The following is a 15,115-nucleotide window of genomic DNA, read 5'->3' as shown; positions in this document are numbered from 1 at the left end:
ACGCGTTTGCGTGTGGGAACGTAGAAAAGCTCAACCTCGCCGTTCTCTCGAGCAAGCTCAGCCCTGCGGAATGTTCTCAACGAATTCGCCCGTCACTGCGACAAATTTTTACAGTCCTTACCAGGACATGTCGGCTCGGTTACAGAGCAAATGGCTGAAGGATTGATGAAAACGGCAACTTCCATATGCCACACCGCGGTAGGCTGACGATGGGATCTGTAAAGAGCTGGAGCACCGTGCCAAGCAACATCGATCTCAATTATTGTCCCGCTTCTGGATGCAGGAACGGAGCCACCGAGCCAGGTACAGCATCTGGATCTACTGCTTGGTACAGTCACAAGACAGTCGAGCAAAATTGGCCGCGGGCGGACTGGAACACTCCTACTTTGAGTCTCAGCCCGAGTGCCACACGGAGCGACCCAGCCAATAGCCGGCACTAGCGATCACGTGGGTGGGTCTAGACATACTCCAGAAGTGGTATAGACCCACTTCTAGCTTTCTCAAGTCAAGCATGCTCCGCAAATTGCTTTCTTGGCCATGGTTCTCCATGCGGGGAGCTTATTCGACTAAGCCTTTTGTGGCATTTTGCGACTTCATCAGGTCCGCGCATGGTGCAATCGAGCACATGGAAGACTGGCCGAGGTCGCCTTAGCCAAGAATGAGGCTTCTGTCGTTACGTGGACGCGATGGTAGAGGAATCTTGGACGCGACCATATATCTAGCACAATACTTGCACGTTGGTTATTGTTCGATCTAACCAGACAAGACACTCATCCACTCGCCTAAGGACATTCGCTCAGCCCCTGCCCTCAACATCACCTTCACTTAACCACATCAGACACCATGAAGTTCACCGCAGCAATCTTCGCCGTTGGCGCTCTCGCCGCTGTCCGCCGCCAGGCTGGTGGTCTTTCGGAGAACATCCAGGCTATCACCACTGCCACCAACTCCGTCACCACCGCTCTTGAGGCTTACACTGGTGACATCCAGCAAGCTCTGGCCGTGAACGGCGCTACTGGCGAGGTCTTGACTGCCATCCAGGCCGCACAGGTAAGAACGCTGCTTCGATATTCCTGCTGTAAACCCAGAAGACTAACTCACTCGTGTAGACCACTGTCGATGGCACTCAAGCAATTGACGGCGACACTGCCCTCTCCCTCGTCGGCCCAATCGGCGATCTCAACACCGCTGTTGAGTCCTCCATCAGCGCCCTGATTGAGAAGCAGCCAATCTTCGCCGAGAACGGCCTCACCGAAGCCGTCCTCACTTCCCTCCGCACTCAACAGGAGGCCAGCACAGCCCTCACCGACGCCATCGTCAGCAAGCTCCCAGAGGGTCTCCAAGATGCCGGTCGCCAGGCTTCTCAGGCTGCTGCCGACGCCCTCGCACGCGGTATCGCCGCCTACGAGGGTGGTGCTACTGGCGGTGATGACAATGATGACGACGCTACTACCACTGCCGCTGCCACCACTGCTGCTGCCACTGGCACTGTCACCACCCAGGCTGTCGTCTACCCAACTGCTCCATCTGGCAACAACGCCACTGCTACTTCTTCCATGCCAATGCAGTACACCGGTGCCGCTGCCCACCAAGTCGTCGGCCTCGGTGCTTTGGCCATGGCTGCTCTTGTCGCTGCTTTGTAAGCATATGACTTGGGAGTGTTGACGAGAGAGACGGAAGATGTAATGTGAACATGAGAGACACAAAAGTCTTGTTCGGATATGAGCAATGATATCAATGAGCTGCTGCTGCGAGGGTGCTGAGCACCGTTCGTGAGCTAATGTACATATTAATCCTAGATGAGACAAGAACATATGAGAATGTCTTTGTCAGATCACTGATGTTTGCCACATGTGTGTTGTGTTTTGATTGCTTTCCGTGTTCAAGTATTCGTTCAGGGATGCTTCTTCTCCAGGCAACTCTCAGAACGCTACCTCCATTCACGTTCGGGCACCACCGGAGGTCCGCTTCTGGAGGGCATCACCAATACTACCACACCGTGCAGCACTATACACAATGCCAAACTCGACATTAACCGCCATGCTCAGCAGCAGACGGGCCAAAGCCTTGTCAGTCCACTTACTTGTTGACTAAACATGCAACGCGCAAATGCTCTGGTCTTTACCTCAGAAAATCTATGGCATGCTGCGCTTTCCAATCGACACTCAATTGGCTAATTGGCTGCAGTTGTGGGTCTGAGATAATGAATGAGCAACGTGGTGAATGACACTGTTGTTCGGCCAGTGGCTTGGCGACTGCTCCTCATTCACTTCGTCCTCACTGGCAGCTACCATACTTAAACACCCAACTTTCTTCGAGCTCCAATCCACACTTCAGGATTACTTTGACACGATACCTTCTCAAGCCGCGCGTCGCAACCCGCTCGTCTCCCTTCAAGCATTCGCGAACATGTCGACCGCACCAGCTGCAGCCAGCACTGGGCAAACTGCCGCTCCACCGGGGCCGTCCACAGACTTGACGAGCCTACCAATCGAACTTCTCCAAGAAATTGCTAAGCACACGGGTAGCGCCATCCTCTCCCTCCGTGCAGCATGTCACGATATCCACGACAAAGTCGACGACGTCTTCGCCAGAGGATACTTCAGCACTCGAGTCCATCTCACGACTCGACACTCGCTGGAGGCGCTAGCCGAGATTGTGAAAGTGTCACGCTTTCGCAAAGTCCTGAAGGAAGTCGAGTTCGAGATTGTGAGTTCATGGAGGATTGAGAGAAACTTTTACGAGTTCCCTCTCGAGCCCGAAATGAAGATCCTGGCCGAACTTGAGGTGGGAAAATTCGTTTACCAAAATTGGACGACGCAGGAGCTTGACTCTATTAACATCGAGAAGTCTCTTGCCGGCATCTTCTTGGACCTTGCTCAGCACAAAGTGGTGCCAGTCGTCACCATCACTCTTCCAATGAACCAAAGACACTTCACGGGCTTTGGCTCTCGCTGGCTTGTGCGAAACATGTTCCCCGGCAGTGACGGGTGCCCAGAGAAGGATGTGTACGTGTTCAAGCACTGCACACACATAATTTATGAGCGCGGACGCCGCCTACACGAGCAGAAACAGGCCATAGCAGCCGTACTGGAAACCGCCACAGCATCTCAGCTTGATCTGAAGTCGCTGATTCTCGACGGTGGAGCAGAGTTTCGTAACACCGATCCTACCGGAACCGGACCGTTATGCGACAGTCCTGGCGTCACTCAAGTCTTCTCCAAACTCAGAGCCTTGACAGTGGACCTCTCCATTGTCATCGCTGGTGACTTGCTCGAAATCCTGAAATCATGTCAGCGACTTGAAGAAATCAACATGGTCTTGTTGGGCGACTTGTTCCTAGACAATGAGGTATTGCAACATGTTGCGAATGCTTTGCCGGCGGCCACCACTCTCAAAAACGTCACTATCGCCCATGCGACGTTCGTATCTGCTAGGGACATCATCGATTTCCTTCGGAAGCATGAGAAGGTGTTGCAAAAATTGGTCTTGTCAAGTATCAGTATCGAGGGTAGAGGCGAGTGGCAAGTGCTGTTTGCGGGATTGTCGAACTTCCCTCAGCTTGCAGAGATTGACATCTATATGGCGATGGGTAACAAAGTCTACTGGCGTCCGGAAGAGATCATGGAGCACCAAGAGGTGCGTGGTAGCTGTATTAACCGAGCGATTTTGTGCGACAGGAAGAATAAGTTGGCCGCAGCGAACTATCGGATTTGCGGAAAGGACGCTGTGAAGCAGGAGCTGGAAGAGCTGGCATCCACCTCTACAGTGTTCGAGAGATGTTGGGAGAAACCAAGAGCGGACGGATCCCCAGAATTTGTGTTCGATCCGCTCGAAGAAGTGTTGATAGAATGAGCTTACCCGGGAAGGCGTCTAGGGGGCGGATGGAGTGAGTGTTTTTCAGCTCTGCAAGACCTGCACATGTTACTTACGCATGTTTTTCTTCTACTCCAATACTGAAAGCGACTCTCCACTCTCATAACTTCTCCTTCAATATCCCCTCTTTCAGTACATAGTACGTCTCCTGCGTACAAGTCGCAATCAATTCTCCTTCACCCCTACCATCAAAAATCCTCGTCTCCACAAACCCTCGCCTCTTCCCACTCCAAGGACTCCTCGCCTCAATATATTTCAACTCGTCAGCTCGAAACCCTTCATGCCGATGAAAGTAAATCGAATGATTCAAACTCGTATACCGATCAAAGTCAGGCGTCCTCGATGTCCGGTCCACATCTCCCAACGCCGGCTGACCCAATTGCAAATGGTGCACAATGGCAGGACAATTCAGCACATGGAAATCGGAAAGCGCAATAATTCCCAGCGCGTGCATCCTTTTATCGGATACCTGTACCTCGGGAAAGACTTTCGCAGCGAAAGTATGCACCAAATGCTCTGGCAATGATTTCTCCGGATCATAGCCCATCCTGTCGTTCGTGAGAGAAAGTCTTTGATACCGCAACCAAGGTCCTTCATCATGGCGCCCTTCATCGAGGTCATCTAACGTAATCTCGGATATGTTATCAGACGTCGCGCGTTGAGGAGAATGGGATATACTGGGTCCACCGAAAGCTGCAGCGCGGACGAAGGAGCAAGTGACGTGTGAGATCGTTTTGCCGGCTTGAGTGGTAGTGATAAGTCGTGTAGCGAATCGACCTCCGTCATTGAGACGTTGTACTTGCAATTGCATGGGTGCTTTCGGTGAGGGCCCCGCGAGGAATTGGATCTGAAGCATGTCGATGGCGAAGTCAGAGGTCAAGGTGTTGTAAGCTGCGTTCGTAGCCAGTGCGGCGAGAATGCCGCCTGGTACGACTTGAGAGCCAGGCCATGTCCAGGGAAGTTGTCTATTTTGGTATGTGTCCTATGAAGAATGAGTACGTTGTTGGCCAACATCGATGCGATACTGACTGTTCCGATCTCCTCCAGCTCCAGGCCTTGTTCGAGCCCGACCTTTGGTGGCGTGGACCTAAAGACCCTGCGCGAAGAGTCTTTTGCACCGCCGCTCATGGTTTCGGCACTTACAATGTCCTTATATGTCGGTGTTGCGAGCAGGTTAAAATCGGTCGCCGAACGCAAGTCTAGGGTTCAAGAAGCCGAGCGTCTCTTGATCGCCCCGTCGTCACTGCCTCGGCAAATCATTCGAATGCTTCACACTTTGCGAGACATTTCCCTGGACAATGCATTTGGGCGAGAATCACATTGAGATGAAGTGCAAAGTGTTTGACGTGTACAACCTCTGAAGTCATGCAGTGTTCACTTGGGCTGACTGGGGTCGACTCGGGTGCACTGCGGCAGTCCCGAAAATGGAAAGAGCTACTCATTACAATGCACATATTTACAGTATTTTAAACTCGAGCTCCTTAGATCAGATATCTTCCAATTCTGTTATTCACCAGCTCTGAGAACCAAATCGCATTCTGTGCTGCGTTCCAGTGCGAGGCAATATTACCAGCTGGAGGAAGATCTGGCAAAAGTCCTGGCAACAGGCTCACATCGTTATCTGGCTGCTTGATCTCGGTGAACTTGCCTGTTGATGGGGTCACATAGTTCAAGCTGTTGCTGAGCAGCGTAGAGAACCAGATGTTGCCTTTGCCGTCCACGGTATTCTCGATGGGCGTAGCGCCGGGTTGTGGGATTCGGAACGCCTTGGATTGTTTCGTCTCCATATCAAAGCGTCCGATAGCGTTACCGGCGATGGAAGTGAACCATAGATAGCGATTATCTTCCAAGTAAGTCAGTAAGTTGAACGCTGCTGTCTCAGAAACACACCCCGAGCAAGCTTACCTGTTTCCGCGCGCATGACAGATGGTGTCAGAAGGCTAGGCAACAACGGCCACTCATCAATCTTTCCGGTCTTCACATCCAAACGAGCCATCTTGTTCGCAAGCATCTCAACGAACCACAGGTTCCCATCTCGCTTTGCAACGATCATACCCAAAGGTCCAGCCAAAGGTGTAGGGACCTGCCATGTCTTGATCTCATTTGTCTTGTAATCGATCAGGTTGATAACGTTTCCTGTCGTTTGCGAGAAGAACATGCCCGTCTCGCCCGGCCATGCATCGTTGAAAGGCTGGAGGTTACCGAGAGGGTTGCCAGTCTCAAGAATTGTAACGTTGCCATTGCTTGGATCGAGGATGGCAAACTCGTTTCGCACACCTGTGGCAGCATATATCTTTCCATTCTTTCCTGGCTGCACGACGCAAGACAGTGCAACGCGACCTTGGAGGTCCGATGGCAGTACTGAGTTCCCTAGAACGGGAAGCTTATATGGGATATCAAACTCCCTGAGGTCGCCGGTGTTTGGGTTGATCTGGACGATCTTGTTCGACGTGAAGGTATCCGCCTGGTGGATATTAGCTTGTAGAGCAGCACCGATATTCATGCCAACTTACATAGATAAAGCCATCATTGCCAGTGGTGATGTCGCACGGAGATGCCAGAGGTGTCTTCAAAGGATAGAATGTGAATTTTGACGCCTGTCGCTCTGCTGGAGCAGCATATGCGGCCGAGGCAAGCAGTGCCGTGCTTGCAATCTTGGAATACATGTTTGCAACACGTCCTCAGTAAAGAAGACAATGAGATGAAGTCGACCTGAAGAGAAATTTGAGCTGCGCTGTCAGGACGATCAGTCGCGAAGGGATCTTCATCTTATGTATATAGGAACCGCCTCGATGAACGAACGGCTCGCATGGTAGCCGGCCAACGCGGCAAAAGCATTCGCCTAGGCTGATTATAGTGCAGCTTGTAGGGGCCGATCCTGCTTGTTTGAGCTTCAAGTTCACGGCAATGCAAATCACTAACACTTTCGGCGAAGAAATAGCATGCGGCGACTGTGACAACAAAGCGCCACTTACACAGCTTGAACATAATGTGCAGTTGACAATCAATCGTGCTCAGTCAAGGACCGGCACCTCCATCGTGATCGCATATGCATTGTGTGGCGGTCCTGGGGAGTGCGCCAACATCGCCGTCGCTTTGGGCTTCTAGTCACCCAAACAGATCAGGCGAGGACCAGAGATTGGCTCTGTGGTGTTTGTAATTGCGGCATCGTCGAACGCCGTTGCGGCGGTAGTGCGGAGAAGCGCCAACGCCCTGCAGATCTCATGCTGGGGAATATGGTATGACGTTCAGCCAGTGAGGATTTGCAGCGCCAAAGTAACGCCACGAGGCGCTGATCCGAGTACCTTGACGAGATGGTTTGATGAGAAATCATTTCACCATGTCTTCGTTCTTGGAAGCAGCATCTGTCTGATTGCTATGAAGTTCAAACGCTGTGGACACATCCCAAGATCAAGACAAGGAACCAAAGACTTGTCCCAAGAGTCTTGCGATGGTCGCCGCTGTGCTTAGTGTAAGCTTAAGAACGCCTCTTATGCTTGGTGGAGTGGCGTTTGGAGCTGCGGTTCTTGCGGTACTTTTCGGCAAGCTCCAGATTGGGAAGGGCGTCGAGACTGTCACCTTGACATTTGAAAAACCGCTCTGCCTCGATACAACAATGCGATGCGAGTATACGAGGGCCTGAGTGGAGCTGCTGAAGCCACTCACCAGTTCACAAGGGCGCGATATGGCTTGGGGAAGGAAGAGCTCCGGCCGACCCAGTAAATCTTGTGTCAAATCCCAAGCTGTTCTTCTGCTCGCGGGTGCTCCATGATTTCATGACGGAGCTGAGTCGACAGTGCTGGATTTGTTGGCGAACGAGCGGGTGTTGTGGGAGGAGAGGCAAGAATATTGCTCAGCTCAGCGTTCCTCTCGGCCGAGCCAATGCCATCCCGGCCGTAGACGACGTCCGCACTTCACTTGCTGACAATCATCATGGCCGGCCGATGCCTTCGCGCGATGCACATAAGCCGTGAGGGCCTTCCGGCTCCGGTATAGCGACTCTTCGGCGATACAGAATGGCCCAGCCAGCTGTTTCAAGCAGTCAGTATAGACTTCACTGATATATCAAGGTAGGCCTGTTTGAGACAACAACCGCAGCTGACAGCAGAGTCCACCACGAACCTCCTCGCACCACCCTAGACGGACTCGAGCCTACCTCGTAACATGGAAGGCCACATGCCCACTTCACAAGCAGACGCCAGCCCCGAGCTCCTGGAAGAGTACAAGCAATGGCTCGCTCTCGGCGAAGGAGGAATCGCATACAACTGGGAAGGCTTCATGATCTGCAAGCACTTCGAGAAGACCGTGGCACGAGACGATACCACCGATCCCTCACTCTACGACTCTACTGAAGTGCACGCACCAGGCTGGGACGAGGCAACGGAGGCACAGCGCAAAGCAACACAAGCCTCGTTCTTATCACTACCTCTACCCGAACGAGACTCTCCACGAGCAAGAGCAAAGCCATTCATATTCCCACAACGCGAGAGAAATGAGAAAGAGCCGCAAGATGAAGAGATTAGAAATGCATACCAATTCGCTGTCTCTCGCCTCAGCGAAGTCAACGACGACCTACATTGGAAGACGTCTGTCCTCGAAAGACACGGACCTGCACTCTTTCTGCAAGACAGTCTCCTTCCCGCAACTCCCTTGGCAAAACCCACACAAGGGGAGATATGCCACGTTCACAGATCGGACCTATCGGCTCATGTGACGTTGAGCTTTCCAGATGCAAAAGAGGTGTTGCAAAAAGGCTGGGGAGAAAGACACAGACTCAGTGGGACTGAAAGGTTGCATTTGGGGTACACGATGCTTTACGTGCCGAGAAGCGTGCAAGAGGTGGAGGTATTGGCGAGCATACTACAGGCTGGGATTGACTACATGAAGAGCAACAAGCATGAGTGAACATGTTCCAAGCAGCAATACTTCATTGGATATATGGCAGAGCGAATATCACTGAATCAAAATCTCCACAACCAGGCTCCAATCTGAGCACGCGCCACTCAAAACCTCTCTTGTTTGGGACGCCGCTGCGCACCGAGCGTCTAGCCCTCTCCTCTACCTCGTCTGGATAGCACCTGGGGCTACAGGTCCAGTTGGGCCACCATAGAAGGAGAAGCCCGGGCAGGCAGCCAAAGCACTCTGGTTAACACTTCCAATGCTCTGACAGTTCAGAGGTCCAGTAACAGCGTTAAGTGTAGCGAATAGTGGCGCGACCCTGGAGTCAGAAGCCGGCAGACCCGTAAGAAGAGGAATCTGAGCCTTGGTGAACTCGCTTGCGAAGCAGATTGGGTTGGCAGCGACTTGTTGGGCAGTGTACGCGCCACCAGAGAGCTGGGCGGGATCGAGAGGCGAGAAGCTGTTCACTCTACCCTTGTTGCAGCCGACGACAAGGAGTTCGGGGACGGTCTGGGCGAAGTACTGGATGTCGCTCTGGAAGTACGGAACAGAGTACTCATCGGACGGGTTGCGCTTGTACCAGTTGTCTGTGGTTGCCTGTGTCAGCAAGAAGTCGGAGCAGCAGTATATGTCTGCGAGGTCCACTTACTGGGAATGCGCTCGTTGCCTGGAACCCATCGCAGGTTGTTATCAGGACCTTGGATGGACATGAAGCTCTTCAACACCTCTCTGTTCAGCACGCCAGAGGGGAATTCAGCCGACTTGTTGCCCATGAAGCGGTAGATGAAAGTGAAAGCGGCCTGAGAGACAGCGATGCCACCGAAGGGCAAATCTGATGGAAGGTCAGCCAATGGACGATGAGTGGACGCGATGTGTCCTCACAAGCGAAGTATGGGTTCTTCTGGATCGATTCCGCATAGCGCTCTTTGCGGAATGCGCGAAGAACCTCCAAATTGTAGTTGGCGCTCGCACCGCTTTGGCGGTTGTACAGATTCCTGAACTGAGATACGATGAGTTCGCCGTTGCTACCGTACTGGTTGAGATCGGCTCTGCATGGGGACGAGTCTGTCTCGTAGTTCTAGAGCTTGGTCAGTCTCGCTGATGGGATGAGGTCGCTCTTGGGAACGTACGTTGTGGCTTCCACTGATTCCAGTTCTTGGACGGCCGCCAATAGACCAGTGGGTTCCGTTGCCATCAACGATAGCACCGTATCTCGCGAGGAAGCCGCCGAGATCAGGCGCCATGCCGAACACTCGTCGCGTGCCCTCGGAGAACTGCTGAATAGATGCGATTCCTGTCGAACTCTGTTAGACTGGACGAATGCTCGTAGTCGGACATTACTCACCATTGCGCGGAAGATATCCGCTGAAAGGTGGCACACCAGGTCAGCACAAGTCTCAAGTAGAGTCACTAATCGACACTCGTGGTCGACCGAGCAGAGAAGCGCGATGCTTTTGGGTCGCACTTACTGATTGGCCATTGCTACGAGAAGGGTCAGCTTGATCTCGCAAACCATGTTCGCTGCGTCTTACCATTCAGTCCCGGACATGGTCCTCGCTGATCGCCACTGCCTGGCGCAATAAATCGATTGGCCCCCGTGTTTGGCACGCGCTGCTGCTCGGCATTGAATGGAGGAGGAACCAAAGGCAAGGCGCCAACACCCTGGGGAGCAGCTCGGTTCTGCCTTGCATCGATACCACGAGCGTGAAACTCCTTGAAAGCGTCCGCAGTCAAAGGGCTCAACAAGTCATCCATGTTTGGGACAGCTGCCGACATGGCAGTGCCTGCCAAGAGGCTTGTGAGAAGAGTGAACTTCATGCTGGCGATACTGCCAACGACCTGGTCAAGAAATTGTGCTTGAGGGTTCAATGAACGTCGAAAGTGGTTGACAGAGGAAGGACGAGACTCATATAGCGCCGCGAGCGCTCAGCATGCCCTTTTGCGATCGTCGTATCAACTATGCTTTCGCGCTCATCAATAGTACCTTCACCAGCTCGGCCTACCGCATTCGCGTTGCGTATCACAGTTCTCTTGTGTACTTAGCGCAGCCGACCAATCACTGCATTAGTGATTTGCTCTCGCTACTGACCAAGCCCGAACATCGAAGCTCCAGACACGCAGACACGTGTCAGCGGCGTGTGAAAAGGCTTCGAGATGTTAGGAGGGGCGCAAATAAGGCGCGGAATATCCCTGCTGGCCGCGAAAACCTGATGGAATGGCTTCAGAGACTGCGGAGGTGGCTGTTCTGGCTGGATTCCTGGCTGTGATTACTACTCACAATTGGAGAAGAGCTGGAGAGTACCGCCTTGTGAGTTTCTTGTTCTAGGCCAAGCACACGCCAAACTGGAGATTCTAGACGGGCGAGGCGGGATTGCTGCAGAGGACGGCATGGCTTCAACGGAACTTGCCATCGAGAGGTGCCCCGCTGTCAAGCCTTTCCACGTTTTTCGGGGAGCCTCAAGCCATGATCGTCAATCCTTTCTGTCACTGCGGATATGCTGCAAGAAGTTATTGCGGAAAGGTCGTTGATATGAAGGTCCACGAATGTAGGTATGAGGAAGAGAGGTCGTTTTTGTTGTCACGACAGACTTTTGAGATCGCATGACAACAGTCGCGACTCCTCCATTAGCGTGGTCGAGGACACCGTCTTACGAAACGCCCAATCACCGACGTGCGGGTGCAGCCACGCTAAAACATAGTCGCTGTGGCTCATGCAAAAGCATCTTCAGGGCTTCAGATCTCTGACTGCTCCAGCGGCGGCCGCATAGTCGTACAGATCGAGACAGAAGCGAGTGTCGCGTCAGCTGCCACAACGATCACGATCCTGTCGAGCGGTCTTCTTGGAGGTAAAGAAGCCGACCACGGGTGAGGGCGAAGTCTGGTGAAGTCGAGAGTCTCTTTCAAGGGGACAAGAACCACACGGACTGCCATGCATGTGGCGCGTGTCGATCTTTTATTGGCATTCTTATACCATGCCGAGTTGGTCCAGAAAGGGTGCTGGCTTCAGCGCGAAGCTCTGCGTATGGCCAAAGGCTGTTGTTGATGAGCCGAGGCGCCGACGACTCAATCATGCTACCGCAGATGCAATGGCGTGATCAGGAGACTTTTGAGAAAGTGTTTTCCGAGTCGGGAAGGTGAATGAGATGTTGAGCTGTGAGCGAGGTCTGTCGAGGATATGGTGGTGGTGTGGAGGAAACCAGAGAGCTGAATGAAGGAGGAGGAAGGAGCGATGGAGGATGTCGCTTGGCGTGTCTTGTTCTCACAGGCGGAGCCTCGCAACCAGCAGAGAGCCATCAACATCGACACCATGAAACTCCTCTCATGCTCATCACTGCAAGGCACCTGATTCTGACCGGGGGCGAGCTTCTGCGACTACGATTGTCGGAATCTGGCAATGGGGGCCTTGGGCTGAGTGTGAGAGCGAAGAGCCATCAATATCGACATCGTGGATTCCTCTACCCGCTAACTCTATGCATATGTCAGATCTCTGTCGTTATCCACGTAATATGTACAATGTTCTATCATGTTTGAGAACAAATGCCATGCCCTGCCATCGCCGACACATGCAGAATCCGACTGTGCCACCGACTGGATACTGTACAGCGTAAAATGCGAGCCCAGCTCCTCCCAACTCCACACGAACCAACAAGAATAGACAATAACTCCTCGCTAAAATGCAAGCGACATTGACGCTCGTCTACCACCAAGTGCCCCATGACCAATGGTGAAGCAAACCCACTGTTGTACTATCGCCTCCTTTGCGGGGAAGATGCAGCCTCATCCTCATCCTCGTCACTCCCTCCATCTTCCTCGTCAGTAGTACTTTCGTCCCATCCATCTGCTTCTAGACTTGCACTCCGTATCCCCCAACTCATCAAAACCCCAATGAAAGAAATCCCGCCAAAGATGCCGAAAGCCATAGCTTCGCCTTTAGGCCGTACATGTGTGGCGGCAGTGAACAAAGACCCACTAATGAAAGGTCCAAGCGCTCGTCCACCTGCACTTAAAGTCTGGGCCAGCCCGTTCAACGTCCCAAGCACGGCATGAGAAGGCGCGCTATTGGTGATCAGTAGAAGGGCACTCGTCAGGCCTCCCACAGCTGCGACAGTCTTGATGAGAAGCACAGCTCCCAATTCTACCCATAGCCAAATCTTCCCCGCTTGCGTGGGCTCATGCGTGCCGTCTTTGCCATCTTTGTATCCGACCCATGGCATGAGGACGAAAGCGAGCACGAATCCAGCCAGTCCGCAACGATAGGTGACTTTGTTTCCCACTTTCTCGCGAAGTGTGCCGAAAATGCCAACCTGGAAGACAATGGTGATGAGACCAGCGAATGCGAGACTGGTGCCAATTTCTTTGGGTACAAGATTGCGTCCTGTAGGCGGACGTCCCTCGGAGAAGATTGGATAGAGTGAGTTGAAGCTGACGTTGCTGAGCTGAAAGATGAGATACGAAGCAAGTAGCAGTATTGTATCACGGTTGAACACGTCTTTGCGATCCAGTTCTTCGTGGTTGCTGTGGAATAGCGTGGTGTTCTCGTCTTCTTCATTATCGTTATCATCGTCCTCGTCAATCTCGTCGTGATCGTCCTGGTTAGTGCTATCATTCTGTCGTATTGTACCATACGCGTGCCGTTCGGACCGCTTGGCTGATCGAGTCAAATATGTTGGCTTTGAAGAGCTGGTGAATTGCCATAGTCTGGCAAAGAGACTGCCAAACCTCTTGCTCAATGGTGGTAGCTCGTCCGCCGTGTCCAAAGACTCCTCGAGGAAGATCGCAGTCACGACGAAGTCTATGAGCAGAACACCGGCGGAAAACAGGTTCGGAAGCAAGAAAGGATACGGGTTCGGCTGGCCCGGTTTCAAGGGATGCTCTTTCATGACCAGTAGTCCTCCAATCAAGGGTCCAGTTATGCCTCCGATGCCGTATATCACTGGCAAGTACGTGAAGGCGCGACTTTGATTCGAGCGATCCGTGATCTCGCCCAGGCATGTACTGATGACGCCCTGATTCCCGTTCACCAACCCCATCAGTGCCTGGATGAGCACAGCATGCCATAATCGTCGAGAGAACCCAAATGCGACAAAGCAAACTGCCGTGAACAACGTCCCCGTCAAGACTATTGGTTTGCGCCCGATCCTGTCTGACAACCAACCCCACATGAAATTCGTCGCGAATTGCGCCAGAGCAAACGCAGATGCGATTAACCCCACGTACATGCCAATATCGGCAGGATCGACTTCGGGAAAGGTGGAAGCCATCTCAGGCAGATATGGCGAGATACTATTCAACGCCGTCTGCTCTGCCAGCGCTATTACCGCCAACACGGCGAGCTGACCCTTTGGAAGCGGGGTCTCATGTTCGGCATCGGACTCGTAGGAATCGTGTCTGTCGTTCGGAGGAGGAGGTTGTGCGGCGCCATTGCTCTTCATGTCTTTGGGCGGAGGTCGTCCAGCGTTCCGCGGAGGAGCAGTGGGAAAGGTGGAGTAGTGGAGGGTGGAGGATTGGCGATGGCGCAGACTGGGCTTTCGCGCTCTGCGGTCTTCAGGTGACGGCATGCTGCTTCGTTATCGCTGGGAGAACACCGGGCATATGAGCAAGAAGCAGCACTAATTGAGCTAGAGCAGGCTGCTGCTGGCTGGCTGGCTGGCTGGCTGGATCAACGAGGGTGGGCGGGATCGATCGCGTGCGGGCAACGGGCGAAGGACCAGTATCAAAATGTTGACTGCTTCGTTGTTCTGCGGCGGAACGTGTGCCTCGCCCTACGCGCGACACCGTGGTTGTAGAGGATACGAGAGTCTGCCAGAGAAACTTCACATGATTGCGCGCGCTTTGATAATGACGTAGAACTAAATCTCGGCGAAACGTTCCTCCTCTCAACTCATCTACCTCCACTCTCCTTCACCATCTCCAGGACACTAAATGTCTGACCATCCAGGCGCTTCTATCTACCTTCCTGAACTTGCTTCGACAACATCTCGTGGACTGCGATACTGATCAGGTGAGCTTTCTACGCGTGCTGCCAGCTATCCTGCGCAACAGCTGAGCTGGACTAGCGCTGCCCGGCACCTGCAGCTACAGAACATCCGCCAGCCTGATCTGCGCCGGAAGCAACTCCTGCTCCGCGCTCGAAGGTATTTGAGAAGGCTTCCAGGCCTGTATAAGAGCAGTGGGCGGGTAGGGCACCGGCTGAGATCTCACGACTCGCCTTCTGCATCTGCCTCCGTTTTACTGCCGGTCTCTCCGCGCTGGGTTGCGATGCTGTCCAGAGGTATGGTACGACTTTCTGGCCGCGTGCATCATCGCGCAGTCGTGCGCAATTGATTCGATTTCTGCTGTG

The 15,115-nt window shown here is 53.1% G+C and overlaps 7 protein-coding genes across 7 annotated transcripts; 3 read left to right on the top strand and 4 right to left on the bottom strand.

The window, feature by feature from the left end:
• Positions 1-843: 843 nt before the first annotated feature.
• RHO25_001878 (uncharacterized protein) lies at positions 844-1,643 on the top strand (the record flags this gene model as incomplete). Its single annotated transcript, XM_023594478.2, has 2 exons — positions 844-1,050; positions 1,110-1,643. The coding sequence occupies 2 exons, from the start codon at positions 844-846 to the stop codon at positions 1,641-1,643; spliced, it is 741 nt and encodes a 246-aa protein (XP_023460320.1).
• Positions 1,644-2,409: 766 nt separating this feature from the next.
• Positions 2,410-3,855, top strand: RHO25_001877 (uncharacterized protein; the record flags this gene model as incomplete). The annotated part of the gene is made up of 1 exon (XM_023594477.2): positions 2,410-3,855. The coding sequence occupies one exon, from the start codon at positions 2,410-2,412 to the stop codon at positions 3,853-3,855; it is 1,446 nt and encodes a 481-aa protein (XP_023460317.2).
• Positions 3,856-3,976: 121 nt separating this feature from the next.
• On the bottom strand, positions 3,977-5,004 carry RHO25_001876 (uncharacterized protein; the record flags this gene model as incomplete). The annotated part of the gene is made up of 2 exons (XM_023594476.1): positions 3,977-4,858; positions 4,906-5,004. 2 exons carry the CDS (start codon positions 5,002-5,004, stop codon positions 3,977-3,979), a joined length of 981 nt encoding a protein of 326 aa, XP_023460318.1.
• Positions 5,005-5,357: 353 nt separating this feature from the next.
• Positions 5,358-6,542, bottom strand: RHO25_001875 (uncharacterized protein; the record flags this gene model as incomplete). Its single annotated transcript, XM_023594475.2, has 3 exons — positions 5,358-5,719; positions 5,782-6,340; positions 6,390-6,542. 3 exons carry the CDS (start codon positions 6,540-6,542, stop codon positions 5,358-5,360), a joined length of 1,074 nt encoding a protein of 357 aa, XP_023460315.1.
• Positions 6,543-8,040: 1,498 nt separating this feature from the next.
• Positions 8,041-8,781, top strand: RHO25_001874 (uncharacterized protein; the record flags this gene model as incomplete). The annotated part of the gene is made up of 1 exon (XM_023594474.2): positions 8,041-8,781. One exon carries the CDS (start codon positions 8,041-8,043, stop codon positions 8,779-8,781), a length of 741 nt encoding a protein of 246 aa, XP_023460073.1.
• A 153-nt stretch (positions 8,782-8,934) lies between these two features.
• RHO25_001873 (uncharacterized protein) lies at positions 8,935-10,593 on the bottom strand (the record flags this gene model as incomplete). Its single annotated transcript, XM_023594473.1, has 5 exons — positions 8,935-9,362; positions 9,425-9,607; positions 9,658-9,853; positions 9,906-10,069; positions 10,308-10,593. 5 exons carry the CDS (start codon positions 10,591-10,593, stop codon positions 8,935-8,937), a joined length of 1,257 nt encoding a protein of 418 aa, XP_023460313.1.
• Positions 10,594-12,521: 1,928 nt separating this feature from the next.
• Positions 12,522-14,333, bottom strand: RHO25_001872 (uncharacterized protein; the record flags this gene model as incomplete). The annotated part of the gene is made up of 1 exon (XM_023594472.2): positions 12,522-14,333. One exon carries the CDS (start codon positions 14,331-14,333, stop codon positions 12,522-12,524), a length of 1,812 nt encoding a protein of 603 aa, XP_023460071.1.
• Positions 14,334-15,115: the final 782 nt, after the last annotated feature.

The sequence above is a fragment of the Cercospora beticola genome, chromosome 1 (assembly GCF_033473495.1).
Source record: "Cercospora beticola chromosome 1, complete sequence".
Lineage (NCBI taxonomy): Eukaryota > Fungi > Ascomycota > Dothideomycetes > Mycosphaerellales > Mycosphaerellaceae > Cercospora > Cercospora beticola.
This window is presented reverse-complemented; position numbering and strand designations above follow the sequence as displayed.